The sequence below is a fragment of the Raphanus sativus genome, chromosome 6 (assembly GCF_000801105.2).
Source record: "Raphanus sativus cultivar WK10039 chromosome 6, ASM80110v3, whole genome shotgun sequence".
NCBI lineage: Eukaryota > Viridiplantae > Streptophyta > Magnoliopsida > Brassicales > Brassicaceae > Raphanus > Raphanus sativus.
Window position 1 is genome coordinate 53588620 of NC_079516.1, and position 13590 is coordinate 53602209.

Below are 13590 nucleotides of genomic sequence, written 5' to 3' on the forward strand. Positions count from 1 at the left end.
ATGAGATGATTTTTGTAAGTTTTTATTTGTCTAAGTTTTGTAAGGTAAGCAGATAACCACAGTTGTATTATATAATTTTTTTAAAAGAAAAATAGTTTAATGGATTCAAGAGTACATGCCATGCAATAAAACAATTTTACACACAAATATTTGATGTCACGCACATACGTACAAAATGTAGAAGATGATATATAAATGATACATGATTTTGTCTTTGGATCGTTTCACATTTTATTTGACTATGCAGATGAGACCTTAGCTTAATTTGACTGAGATAAACAGCTTGGGTTGTTAGGTGATCATCAGCCCTTTATCTTTGGCTTCTTCACGATCATCACCGAGCAATGAGCATGATGCGCACAGTAGTCGCTCACGCTCCCCAGAACCGCCCTGTAATCATAATCCCCACAAGTGATGATTGTCAGGAAACCGGGGAAAACTAGTATATGTTTGAAATATTGTTAAGAGATTTATCGTTCTTTTTTTTAAAAATAATTATCACCTCTTGATAGCTCCATAACCGTGGCTTCCCACGACAAGAAGAGAAGCATGGTGTTTATCCACAACATCGCACAGGATACTTCTTGCATCACCTTCAAAAACTTCAAATTTAGCGCCATGAACCTACACGGCACAAACTTATAGAATTAGTGACTGAGAAGAAGATAGACGTAACCAAAAAAAATAGATATAAATATCATAAAATTAAGGTGGAAAAAACTAGCCAGCATCTTTAGCTTGAATGATGTAGCTCATCAAACAGTCCAATAGTACATGATGAATTTATTCAAGGAAAAATAACATCATCTTGTAAGCTCTCTTATAATTATCATTTATGAACTATTAGTCGAAGAAGTGATGAAAAGTGAATACGTACAGATTTGCTCTGACAGATTCCTTTGGCCATCTCGATAACCCTAGCAGCCATATGCTTCAAATTGGAATCAACATAAGGCACAACCTCCGCAGTTCCTACAGGAAGAAAAAAAAAAAAAAAACCCCAAATGATATATATCTACCTGAAACAGAGAACACTAGCTAGAATACACTACACGAGCTAGTCAATCAAAGAGGGTACCGGGACCAGCGAGACCAACGGCAGAGACGGCGTTAGGTTTGGCATGGACGATGAAGAGCTTAAAGGGAAAATTAGGAGAGAAGGGAACGAAGAAACGATCGAGGGCCCACTCCAAGGCGTAAGTGCTCTGCTCGCTTTCGTCGATACCGACGACCACAACAGGTTTCTCCTCTCCGGTATCCATATGAAGAAATTAAAAATGTGGTCTTGCTTTCAAATTAAAGAAGAAGCCTTAATTAGCTAGAAGTTTCCAAATTGTAGCAGAGAAAGAGAGAAAGATCACGTTAAATTAAAAATGAGGAGGAGTTCGTATACAAGTACAACTGGAAGAGGAATGAATGCGATACTTTTTGATTACGTGGGTGGTCCTCGTTACTTTATTGAACATTATTAATTACTATACCCAACATATTCCTGCCTCCACCACATATTTGATTTACGTACCCCAAATATACCTACCCTACACTTGTTGTTTTGTGATTTGGATATTATCCTTTTTATCATTGTTGACTGATAAATTCGGATATAAATCAATTTAAAACGTTACCATCTTTAAACAAACTTGGTGGACTGATACCATGCATGTAATATTGAACACATGGCATCATTTTCTATATGTATAGTTTTCATATTCGAATTTGTAGCAATATAAAAAAAAACGAGTTCAACAAAGGATATATAAAAACAGAATATGGGATGAGAAACATCTGACTGACGCTTTAATTAGCGATACTAATAGTTAGGTTACAAAGAAATAGAGAGAGAGAGGGAGAGAAAACGGGAGGAGACGTGGTGGTGAGAAGTTTGTGCAAAGAAAAAAATGGCAACAACGACTTCTTCTTCCATTGCCTTCTTTCTCCTATAAAACACACAAAACATTCATCATCCCTTCACTTTGTCTTTCAAATCAAGAATGGCCGGCATCAAAGTTCACGGAGTTCCCATATCCACGACCACAATGCGCGTTCTCGCTACTCTTTACGAGAAGGGTCTCGATTTCGAGTTAGTCCCCGTCGACATGAAAGGCGGTGCTCACAAGCAGGAGCCTCTCATTTCTCTCAACGTAATAACTCTCGTCTCTACACAGCTTTGGTTTGGTTTGGTTTTCTTTTCATCATCACATATCTGACCATTCTACTCTGCTCTTTTTTTTAGCCCTTCGGTCAAATCCCTGCTCTCCTAGACGGTGATTTGACGCTTTTCGGTTAGTTCTTTCTTTTAATGTATATATTTGTTTTCATTACGTGTTAGTCAAGTATCAATGTCACACATGAATTCATTTTGTTTTTTTTTTTCAGAGTCAAGAGCCATCACAGAGTACATAGCAGAGGAGTACAGCGACAAAGGCGAGAAGCTTCTCTGCCAAGGCTGCAAGAAACTGAAGGCCATCACAAAGGTGTGGCTTCAAGTTGAAGGTCAACAGTTTGACCCTATCGCCTCTAAGTTAGCCTACGAGCGTGTCTTCAAAGGCATGCTTGGCATGACCACTGATCCAGCCGCTGCGGAAGAGCTCGAAGCTAAGTTGGTCAAGGTCTTGGATATCTACGAGGCCAGGCTCTCCAAATCCCCCTTCTTGGCTGGTGATTGCTTCACTCTGGCTGATCTCCACCACCTCCCAATCATCTATTACTTGATGGGCACCGAATCCAAGAAGCTCTTTGAGTCTCGCCCTAAGGTTAGCGAGTGGATCAAGAAGATAACTGCAAGGCCTGCTTGGGTTAAGGTTCTTAACCTCCAGAAGAAGTGACATGGTGCCTTTCTTACATCTCTGAGATATTTTCCTGTGGTTTGACATAAATGATTTGTTCCTTGTTGCTTAATTATCATTATTATTAGGTTATGTACCTCTTACTCTCTTTTTTTTTTTTTTTTTTTTTGTGTTATGTGTTTGTTGTGCAATAAAAACAACGGAGATCATGTAGCTAAACAATAAGCGTTATCATATTCAATTATCGGACTTTAACCATATAAATGCAACAAAAAGACTAGTAGTATAAGGAAGATAAGTTGCTCTGCAATTTCGTGATGCCTTGGGAACCAAGAAAGGTGGTACTGCCCTTGAGGAAAGCAGAGTACCAATGAGCAGAGAGTTTGGATGATCTCTTGCGATGAGTTGAGGATCGCTGAAATCAGCAGAGTACAATCCAAAACTAAGTAGCCTCTCGTATCTGATCCATTCCTGCATGTAGAAAGTGTCTTTGTTTTTTTTTTTTTAATTATTTATGACCACTGACAGGAGAACAGAGAAGGGAAGATCCAGTAAAGAAACACTCTACTTACCTAACGGCTTTAAGAACAGCACCAATGTAAACATGTAAGAACTCAATCCTTGGTGTGTTCTTCTCTTGCAGCTGCAAGTCTTGCTTCATTGGTTTACGTGTTCGTTTGCATGGGCAAGGGAATTGAGCAGACTCACTCAGACAAAAACAAGAGAGAAAGAGAGGAAGAGAGAGAGAGACCATTCTCAAGAATGTAGACAGGAGGATTGGCATAACTCTGTTTTATGTACTCTAGGAGACCTTCCATAGCCCATGGGGCAACATCATACTTTTGTCCAAACGAAAACAAAAAGCAACTAAGAAGGGATGGATTGAGATGGGAAAACATGAAGCTGTATAGTAAGGATTTTTACATACTCTTTACCTGGAAAGCTGAGAAATTCCCGAAGTCTGCCCTTCCCAAAGCAGTAAAACAAAGAAGAAGATAAGATGATGATCAGCATAAACACAAGAAACATCGGTGGAGATAACAAAAGAAAAAATAGAGCAAAGAGTTATTTTAGTTATGATTCACACAAGTCAAAGAATTAAACGTCCATGTCTCAGAAGAAATCGGAGTCCCCTGGAAGAAGAGAAGTTTCGGATTTTGAGACAGAAGCAGCAAGATAGTGAATGATTCCTACAAAGTCAGATGAGCCTTTCACTTGTTCTGATTCTTCCTTCGAGAAAACTGGCAGTCTTGGTCCAAAGATTCTTTTCATTACATCTGGATAAGCCTTTATTTTGTGAATGGACATTAATTTTTCACCTACAGTTTCACAGGTTTTCTGCTGCAAACTTGAAAGATTTTTTTGGAACTACTAATCATTAACCAAACCCAAAAGTTTATGCAAACCAAACCGGATCACTGTTGGAGAAAAAAATAAAAAAATTATGCGCATCCAGGGAATCGAACCCTGGTCAGTACCGTGGGAGGGTACTATGATACCACTACACCAGATGCGCTTCATGTCTTTTTTCTGATTAATCTTGAACACAGACAATGTTTAGAAGCCATATTTGCATATTCTGTCTGTTAGAAGCCATGTTTACAGATAACATGGCATTTATCCATGATCCTGATAAGATATAGTGCCGACAGAGCATGAAGACGGACCACCGGCAACAAAGTGGATGATGTAATTAACTTTGTAGCTAACAACAGATGGATCTTCATTTTTTTTTCTTTTTCTTTTAATCCAAACTAATTGGGCTCTTGTGTTAAATGTTTGGGCCAGGAAACACACTTCAATTGCTCAATGAGACAACACTTCCTCAAAAGCCATGTGAGAACTTAAAAAAAGTATCAGCCACATGAATGAAACTGGCATTACAATTCTTGGATGAGATCATAACTAATGAAGGTTGAGATGGAGAGTTGGTGCAGTTGCAAGCAATCAAGAACGTTCCGAGTCTGGAAACAGGCGCACATGGTTACTTTAGTATATGCCAAGAGCTTTACCTCACTCACATGTAGCCTATAGCTTTTGTTTCAAGAGGGCTTGAGGTTGGACTCCAAAGGATGATGACTTTTTTAAAAAAGTCTTCTATATAGTTTAAGATCCACGCTTTGCATGGAGTTAAAAATTATATATCTAAAGTTTTTTATGCGAGTGTGTGGTCCGATCTTGGTTCAACTTTTTAGTATTTTGATTTATAAAAATATGATACCATATAAAAACTATATTTATTTTGATTTAGTTCGATTTATTTACTGTTGATTTTTTGGTTTATTCAATTTTTACCATAAAACTTAAACTATATTTATTTTTTACAACATTTTGTCAATTCATTTTTATATGATTAAAAATTGAATTTATTAAAAAGAATACTTTTAATTTTTAAATAGAATATTTTTCTATTTTATTTAACTATTAAAATAATTATTATAAATTCATAAGATGAAAATAAAAAAATATTAATAATATTTACTACATTTTAACACAAATGTATGACAATGAAATTAAGATCGTGACAAAAAAAAGTATGACAATGAAAGCAAATCATTCCTGTTTTGTTTTGAACAAATCAGTTTGTTCAATAGCACGATCTAAATATGCTTATTCGAAAAAAAAGAAAAAAAAAGTTTTCTCCATCGTATATTTTAAGTCGTGAATGGTAATCATCATATATCAAAGTTTCCTATAACATTTCTTATCAATAAAAACAAGTGCACTCACACGCGCGCCTGCTATAGTTCTACTAGTATTGCAGCAAATAGGATCCCATTGGCTATTATAGACTACTGATTACTAGCAAATTGTAGTCTCTCTACGATCAATATAACATGTTTTAAATCAAGGGGACCAGGTTGGATCACGAGGGCTAAAGAAGGAACCGATCACGTGGCCGTCCAAGAGCTTGAGCATAGCACTGTTGGACTTAACACATCTCGGCGTTTTGTACTGATTAAGCGACCCTCCTTGGCTTATTATCATATCCATCAGTTTCTCGAACGTTCCTGCCTTCACCACTCTTATCTCTAAAGGCCCCACCGATCTATCTCTCTTCCTGCATTGCCTGTATATGTAATCAAGCTCTTCCTCAACCGCAATGCAACACTCTTCCATCATCAGCTTTTGTTGATGATCATCACCATCGGGTTCGAGCCACTGGATCTCCCAGAAGAGCACGTAGTGACCTGGAACTGATGAAGTATCCGCGTAGCTCGTGTACTCCGCGAGGAATGCCTTGTTTTCAAGCTTCTTCTTGGCCAGCGTGATGCTCCTGTGAAGATCTTCCTCGTTTGTTTTGTCTAAGTCGACGCTTAGAACCACGTTTCTCCTGCAGATAAACCTGAACTGTGGTGCTTTGTTGTAGAACCCCGCCACTTGGAGAACATCGCCGATTCTGTAACGGTACAATCCTGTTTCAATGCAAGAGTCAGAGCTGTCTTAAAAAGAGAATACAATGTAACCAATGTCTTCTTTACCTGCGAAAGTTGTGACGACCAGCTCATAGTAGCGTCCGAGTTTGACGTCGACCAAGTCAACGACTTTATCACAGGGGACTTCTTCTTCGTCGTCCTCTACGTCAAAAGAGAGAGTCCCGTTTTTGCCGAGAGGAATAAACTCGAAGTAGCACATGTTAGGCAATAGAGTGAAAACGACGTCAGATGGTTTCGAGAGTGGTTTCACGTTGACCCCAAAGTAAGTCTCGGAGGAAGCATACATTGGACAAACCAACGGAATCTTGCCTTGGCTAAAGAACTCAAGAGCTGGTATGTATTGAGCCATTGACCCTGTCACTACTGCTTCAATGAACTTTGCTTGAGGCCAGAGCTGACACAGAATCCCTTTCCATGACGAGCGTCCACAGATATCTTCAATCTCGTCAGCTAAGCCAGGATTTGGCGTCGCTAAAAGGGAAGCCATCGCCATCTGGCATCCTGGATCGGTGATCATGGGACTGAGATGACCGGTTCGGATATCTTGGCAGAGCTGGCTCCATTTTCGCTCGAGATAAGAGATTGCACGGAGAAACGCAGAAGCAAAGACAGCTCCTAGACGCATGACTTTGTGACGGTGAATAAGAGCGGCAAGCAACTGACAGTACATGCTTTGGTTGCTGTCTTCACAAAGGATGGTTTGGATGGGACTGGTTAAGTCGTTGAATGGATCATAAGGTCGGCACTGGAAATGTTTACTCTTGTAGTAGCTAGTGAGGACAGATCGGATTGGTAAACCACAAGGAGTTGATGTTTCAGTTTTGACGAAATTTAGGTACATTGTTTTTCCTTTGTCAAGTCCTTCTAGATACCTGTCAGTAAATACATAATAAATATTAATAAATCTCAGTCAAAAAACAGAGTAGCAAAGAGAGATGATGATGGTAAAAGAGGTAAAAGAAAAAGAAAAATAAAACATCAGTAGTGGATATGAAAAGATTCTTGAGGTTTAGTGAGTGCTGTTCAAAATTCTCAGAGAATCTTTGGGTGGGGACATCAAAACGGCGTGTGGATGCAAACTTTATAGTACATGACATGATATGATACCACTAAATTTCCACAAAAAGCAAACACAAAAACTTAAAGCAGAAAGGAAACTTCCTTAGTGAGCATTGAGCAACCTACTATGACGATTTATTGGTACCACGGCCGGTACCTCTATGTATGTGTATCTAGATTCCAAATGTAAGTGCCTACAATTATAATGAAACAATATTCACATTGAAGCCTATCGTTAACCTTTTTAAAGTTTTTTCCTTTTTATTTTTAATTAAATATTTCCAGTGGATAATAACATCGATCAGGAATTTGATGTGATGTGTACTTCCCACTTCCATAGGTCAGATTTTGAGACATATCCACTATCCTACAACCACAGGAACAGTCATAGTGGTTCTTTTATGGAATATGAGATCAGCCACTTTGTTTTTTCTTTTTATCAAGTAAATATTCATGTGCACGTAAGATGTAACTCTTTCTTCACTAATCATTACTCTTAAAAGAGCACCGAGGAGGATGTTAAAGTATATCAGGGCTGAATATTAACAGCAAACATTGTACTAACTTGTTCAGGATTGGAGTTATAAGATTGTAGACAAAGGTGCGCCGATCAAGATCTTCGGAAATGGTTGGCATTAGCTTCGGCTCTCCACCAGAAGTTCCTGAGCTGCAACATGCAAGCAAAAGCAAGCAGATACATTTATTTAGCTATACACAAGTTTATAATCAAACACAAAGGAAGGGGAAGCAGTTACTAAGTAAGATTCAGGCTAGAAATAGAAATCGACCTGCATAGTATCTCAGTGATAGGATGACCAGTAATAAGAGAAGAGTCTTCTCCCTTTGCAATTCTCTGAATGTAAGGACAGACATCTTTGTACGTGATGATTGGCACAGAGCGTTTAAACTCCAGGACGTCCTTAGAGCCTTTCATGTACTTGCTCAAGTACTGTGTGTCCTTGTTCCGTTCTAAGATACCACATAAAATCTTATCTTGAACTTCAGCAGCCTTGGAGGTGATCCTCTCGAGTTCTTTTAATGCATTGTCACCCTTGTGGTTGTAATCAAACTTCAGTCGATCCATTTCTTTAGCTTAAACCAAAGACAACACTAAAAGAAGAAGAAGAAAAAAGATGAAGAAGAAGGGATGTGATGAATGCCTCAGGACTCATAACAAGAAGGTGTATTTATAATGGGTTAGCCATATTTACATACCCAGAAATGGATATTAGCTTTGTCCTTGAAATATATCAGTTAAAGGAAACTAGAAAAAAAAAGATCAGTGCTGATATCATCAATAATGCAAGCTCAGCTTCAAGGACAATACGTATAAGAAAAAAAATGTACTTAGACACTGACAAAACAATATTGCGTCGACACATAGCTTCCCTCTACTTTTACTTTGAACCAAATCTAGCATATCAGTTTTAAGTTGACTTTGTGTCACATAACACCTCTTCTGGTGATTAACACCACAAACATGGACCTTAATGGCTATGAATGTGATCAGCCTGAGTCATGTTACAGCTACCAAATAAGATTCATTAACATTTCTCAGTAAATGAAGAAACTGTTCAGCATGAGAATAAGTAAATCAATCTCAACCATCCTTTTTTTTTTATCAGGAAATCCCAGAAGGGGACCACAATTTTTTATGATCATCAAGCTTTAGAACATGATGCGTTTGGTGCTCGCCGCATCTGATAAATTTAGCGGAAAGTCCACCACTAACTAAACAATTGCTGACGCTGCTCTGTCCCTCAAGAGGAACAACTCTAACCCGACATTGTGGAGGCTGTTGGGGGTGGATTCTTTTTCCATATGCAGAAAGGTTAGTGACAAACAAAGCATACAAAAAGCTAAACTTGGATCTCTCTGACATTTTGGTGACTCAGTTTAGCATATATAATGTATTGCACTATTAACCCTTTTGCGAGTAATCCATGCATAGTGATTCACTTCTCACTATTCCCATAAAAAACAAAAGAGATATATCTAAAATTCTTTAAACTCAGATACTAATGGGTCACAGCCTTATCCACAAGCAGGATCTCTTCCTTGTTTAATGCTGAGGAGGATAAACAGCACAAAATCAATAAAACGTATATCTTTTTCCCTCTCTATATTTTTAAATTTGAACCATGCAAGTGCAAGAAACAATATTGTAGAGCCCTGGTGAACCCTATGTCTAAGAAAATACATGACTGTTCCAATGTCACAATCAAACTTTGGACTCTATAAGTGAAATATTTATTATTCCAGTGCAAGTTGCAAAAAAGTTAAAAACCTTTCACCTTTTCTTTGCATCTTTGTGTTAGTGGAATCTATGATCAACAAAAAAGCAACAGACAAGATGTTATCAGCTTTAAGAAGAAGTTGTCAATCTTAGGCAAATTTGAAAGGTGGCTATGAACAATTTCAAGAGTAAGCATTTCCTACTAATTTCTCATGAGAGGACAAAAAAAACTTAGATTCAATGGATGCCGTATTACATGTATCAGGACCGTGTAACCATCGAGTCTTATCTTATTTATTAAGAGAAAGAAAAATAAATGAAGATGACTCATGGAGTCATGGTAAGCAACAAAAATAAGTACAAAACAAAAATAGGTCGACAAAGTTAAGTAAAATTTAATTTAAATAAGCTCACGTCTTCCTTCTTCTGGAGTCGAGCATTCATCAACCAATGCTTTAACAGCGAGAGTTTTGAGTTTCTATCAATATTTAACAGAAACAGCACGAGACCAAGAAAGGGTTTCTACGACTGAAAAACTCAGTGTTTACTTTCTTTAGGCAATGATCAACAGTACACAAGGACAGACAGTGACTAATGTAAACCAAGAACACGACGAAAATCCTAAACTCATCATGTCCTAATCACTGTGGAGGTTAAGGAAACAGTTGTTGTATCCAAAAGTCTTTTTTACTTCTTTTTTTCAGAACTGATCACTCCAATATATAAGTAATAACAAGAGAACAATTAGATGAATCAGCTGGAAGTGAACAAGGACAATAGTATTCATTATTCATTGGATTTTCTTGGTTACACATGAGTAGATGTATAATAAGTAAACAGAAACATTGCACTCGAGAATAAAAGAATAGTAAACCCTACGTGGTTATATTAGTCGGAAGGAATCATGAAGGGGATAACAGAATGACCTGGAGTCCTTACTGAGATTTAGCTTGAACCAACTCCAGTATCGGATTTGACTTGTCTTGATCATAACTAGGTAATATGCTACATGATCAAAATGCAAAGTTAAAAAACAGGAAAAGAAAGAAAAGAGATTTTACCACGGATTGAAGAAAGGAACAGAACAAGAATGAAAAGTCTAATCCATAAGTTACCATCTGTTGAAGAAGAACTAGCAGTTGCAATGAGACAGGTTATTCGTAAAGAAGCACATATTCTACAGCGCATCAAATCAAGAAAAGAGCTGATTAAGAACCCAGTTTAAGAGCATAAAACGATAATGAAGCACCAGCCCTTCAAAAAACGAAGCTATTCTTTTAGTACAGGATGCCATTTGGGAAGACCAAATCAAATTGTTCCTGAGATGAGAGATTATGAAATATACTAATTTATTTCTTTCCTTGAGGACATTACTTCCGAACCATTAGCGAGGACAGCAAATAGCTTCTGAACCAAAAGAAGTGAAATTGTTTGTTTCCATCCTTCTCGAACGCAAACAGATAAATAAACAAAGTAGTAGCAAAGAGAGAAACCTTAACTGATAAACGTTTAATTCAAGGACGAAATAACACATGTATATTTGGACAGAAACAGAAATTTTTTTAATATAAACCACCATATGATTAGCTAAACCCATACATATAACTGTAAATTTTTTAGCTAATATCAAAGGTTCACTTGTGCTTTTTGTGTCTTTGATCTTGTTTGAGTAAGTAAGGATAATCTGAAGGAGCAAACCAGAGACCAAATAGGAGGGTCAAGTGTAGACACAGTAACAAAGCTGATGAGACTGCTGTTGATGGATAGACGTTCCAGCAAAGCTCGATGCCCAGGAACAATATCAAGCTTTTCAGTCAAACAAAAAAATCATGAAGACGGGTTACTAGTGTTTAATTATTTTTGTTATTAACTGTGTGTTTACAGGTAACAATAATGCAGAGAGTGATTTACCGCAGCCAAGTAGGAAACGAAGTTCTCCATAGCAGATATGGTAGCGAATAAAAGTACCTGTTATGAATATGATCATACGAGTATTGGGTTTTTAAGGTCAGGATTCAGCAGAAATGTCAACAAACAATAATAAGACAGTAAACTGTTTTTCTCTCTGTTACCATGAATAGAATTGGTAATGCAGAGAACGAGCACAAACAACGCCAACGAAATTCCCAACAAACATGGTCGTGACAATATCTGTTAATCCAGTGGAAAGCATGTGAGGAAGGGCAAAGATGGATATAATGCTAAAAAATAAAGTCATTGCTTACGTTCTTTCGCAAGAATTCCTGAAGTTGACAAATCACTGAACGAGAGTGAAGAAGGAAGCGTCAAGAAGAAACGCCTAGAACGCATGAAGCCTATAATCCCACCTTCATGCCTAGGAAAGGCATCAGAGTTAATTCGTTATTAGAAAGATGACCTTTTAGAGCTAGTCAAAAGAGTGATTCTACTTACTTGCACCATTTATAATTTGCAAACGCGGCAAGAAGACATAGGTGAGCAATCAACAAGCAGACTGCAAATTCTTTGGACACAAAAACTCGTTCCGGAACAAACTTGAAGTTAACAGACCTGTTTGATAGCACAAATGAGAGTACAAGTTATATTCAGATCCGATTAGCAACATAGTTAGATTTAGAGGGAAGGTGGGGAGAAGAATACCAAAAGTGGATAAAAACACGTCCAAGATCAAAGGCGTTGGAAAGGTATGAGATGGGATATGTAATCAGGAAGGGCAATCCGACGAGTATCTGTAAAGCCATTCACTGACCAGTTGAATGGTAGTCGGTGCATTATCAAAAATACATAATTAGCTGGAAACGGCAACTCACCTATTTACAATAGATAGATACAAAGAGTTAAGAAGATAGGAAAAGAACAATTAGGTGAAAGAATAAAAGGGAAATGAAAGAGAAATAAGGTGAAACCTGAAGAAGAGCTGCAGTAGCTAAAGCAGATACGACTCCAATAATATTCATGGACTGTGAATAGCAAAACTTGAGAAATGAAGGAATCAAAGAATAATAAAGAAAAGAAACAAAATCACATACTCGGAGATACCTTTAGAAGCAGAAGTAACAAAGGGGGAGCATAGAGAAGCACATTCATCTTAATAGAGACAGCTCCACTGAAAACAAGAAGGTAAGGAAGTGAGTGACAAGGATAGGAATGGAAAAACATATAAAGGAGAGGGAGGGGTGCCTGAAAAGAAGCATGCCGAGATGGCATTGACGAGAGAGGAAGAAAGCGATGGAGGAATGAAGGAGAGTCATGGCAAAACAGTCATTAAAGAGACGGAGAACAAAGATGGAATGGATTCGCTTGGATAAACAGAGTAGAGTTAGCGCCCACCATGGCACCTGAGTGAGTGAGTGAGTAAGGAGAGAGACAAATATCATTATGTATTTAACTAACTCCTTTATCATTAAAGAAAGAGATACTTAATACCACATCAGTCTTGAGATAGATGAACAAGACGATAGCCAGATTGACAATGTAGAGAACACCAAAAAGAATCTGCAGACAGACAGACAAACATTTTAAACTATTCAAATGGTCAAAAATACATTCCGATAGGAAGAGGGACCTGAGCAGGAAAGACTTGTCCACCAGTCAGAGTCTGAACAGCAGAGTAAACATAGAGGAAACCAGCCGGATAAACCAAGGGCCCTGTGTCGCCTTTCAACCTCCCATACTCTCTCTCTCCCCCTAGAAATCCACTTACCTGTGCCATGTAAGCATCCCAATCGATCTTCGTGTCTGTTTTAACAACCAACATAAAAAAAACGAGTGAGAGCTTACCGTTTCGGAATCAATCAAAAAGAAAAAGAAAAAAAAAAGTAGATCTTCTAACAAGGAACATAGGCGATGATAAGTGTGACGAGGATTGCATCAGCGACGATTAAGGCCAATGCGAATGGAATTTTAGGTCTTTTTAACAGATCGCCTACATAATCAGAAGCTCCTCTTGAGCTGCTTTCCTCCATTTTCGCCGTCTTTCTGATCGCACCCAGTCTCTCTGTTGCAAACCAAAGTATCCCCCGCGTAACAGACGACTATTTCTAACAGACTCTTTTAAGTTTTGGGGCCTGATTACTGTAGACTTATAGGCCCT

General features: G+C 37.9%; 4 protein-coding genes, 1 long non-coding RNA gene and 1 other non-coding gene across 9 annotated transcripts; 1 reads left to right on the forward strand and 5 right to left on the reverse strand.

Annotated features, from left to right (window-relative positions):
* Positions 1 to 45: 45 nt before the first annotated feature.
* Positions 46 to 1421, reverse strand: LOC108812130 (universal stress protein PHOS34). Its single transcript, XM_018584299.2, has 4 exons — positions 1079 to 1421; positions 878 to 972; positions 503 to 624; positions 46 to 390 (listed from the first exon to the last, which is right to left on the reverse strand). The coding sequence occupies exons 1-4, from the start codon at positions 1260 to 1262 to the stop codon at positions 303 to 305; spliced, it is 489 nt and encodes a 162-aa protein (XP_018439801.1). The 5' UTR covers positions 1263 to 1421; the 3' UTR covers positions 46 to 302.
* Positions 1422 to 1746: 325 nt separating this feature from the next.
* Positions 1747 to 3001, forward strand: LOC108812129 (glutathione S-transferase F8, chloroplastic). The gene is made up of 3 exons (XM_018584298.2): positions 1747 to 2141; positions 2234 to 2282; positions 2377 to 3001. Exons 1-3 carry the CDS (start codon positions 1992 to 1994, stop codon positions 2823 to 2825), a joined length of 648 nt encoding a protein of 215 aa, XP_018439800.2. The 5' UTR covers positions 1747 to 1991; the 3' UTR covers positions 2826 to 3001.
* On the reverse strand, positions 2982 to 4147 carry LOC130496605 (uncharacterized). 2 transcript variants are annotated; one of them, XR_008935762.1, is made up of 4 exons: positions 3874 to 4147; positions 3722 to 3747; positions 3359 to 3625; positions 2982 to 3257 (listed from the first exon to the last, which is right to left on the reverse strand). It is a non-coding gene; the product is annotated as an uncharacterized LOC130496605 (long non-coding RNA). The 2 variants fall into 2 exon arrangements; XR_008935761.1 differs by having other exon boundaries at positions 3722 to 4147.
* An 84-nt stretch (positions 4148 to 4231) lies between these two features.
* TRNAG-CCC (transfer RNA glycine (anticodon CCC)) lies at positions 4232 to 4302 on the reverse strand. The gene has a single exon. It is a non-coding gene; the product is annotated as a tRNA-Gly (tRNA).
* A 1136-nt stretch (positions 4303 to 5438) lies between these two features.
* Positions 5439 to 11005, reverse strand: LOC108807011 (putative indole-3-acetic acid-amido synthetase GH3.9). 3 transcript variants are annotated; one of them, XM_056988755.1, is made up of 6 exons: positions 10864 to 11005; positions 10634 to 10772; positions 8071 to 10523; positions 7848 to 7949; positions 6269 to 7095; positions 5439 to 6202 (listed from the first exon to the last, which is right to left on the reverse strand). In XM_056988755.1, exons 3-6 carry the CDS (start codon positions 8364 to 8366, stop codon positions 5634 to 5636), a joined length of 1794 nt encoding a protein of 597 aa, XP_056844735.1. In that variant the 5' UTR covers positions 8367 to 10523; positions 10634 to 10772; positions 10864 to 11005; the 3' UTR covers positions 5439 to 5633. The 3 variants fall into 3 exon arrangements, with proteins under 3 accessions (XP_056844735.1, XP_056844736.1, XP_018434743.2); XM_056988756.1 differs by having other exon boundaries at positions 10634 to 10695; positions 10864 to 10986; XM_018579241.2 differs by lacking the exon at positions 10864 to 11005 and having other exon boundaries at positions 10634 to 10860.
* On the reverse strand, positions 11003 to 13536 carry LOC108813443 (dol-P-Man:Man(5)GlcNAc(2)-PP-Dol alpha-1,3-mannosyltransferase). Its single transcript, XM_018586000.2, has 12 exons — positions 13330 to 13536; positions 13063 to 13235; positions 12924 to 12992; positions 12678 to 12835; positions 12537 to 12603; positions 12404 to 12457; positions 12138 to 12226; positions 11931 to 12047; positions 11744 to 11853; positions 11591 to 11669; positions 11430 to 11486; positions 11003 to 11324 (listed from the first exon to the last, which is right to left on the reverse strand). Exons 1-12 carry the CDS (start codon positions 13460 to 13462, stop codon positions 11153 to 11155), a joined length of 1278 nt encoding a protein of 425 aa, XP_018441502.2. The 5' UTR covers positions 13463 to 13536; the 3' UTR covers positions 11003 to 11152.
* Positions 13537 to 13590: the final 54 nt, after the last annotated feature.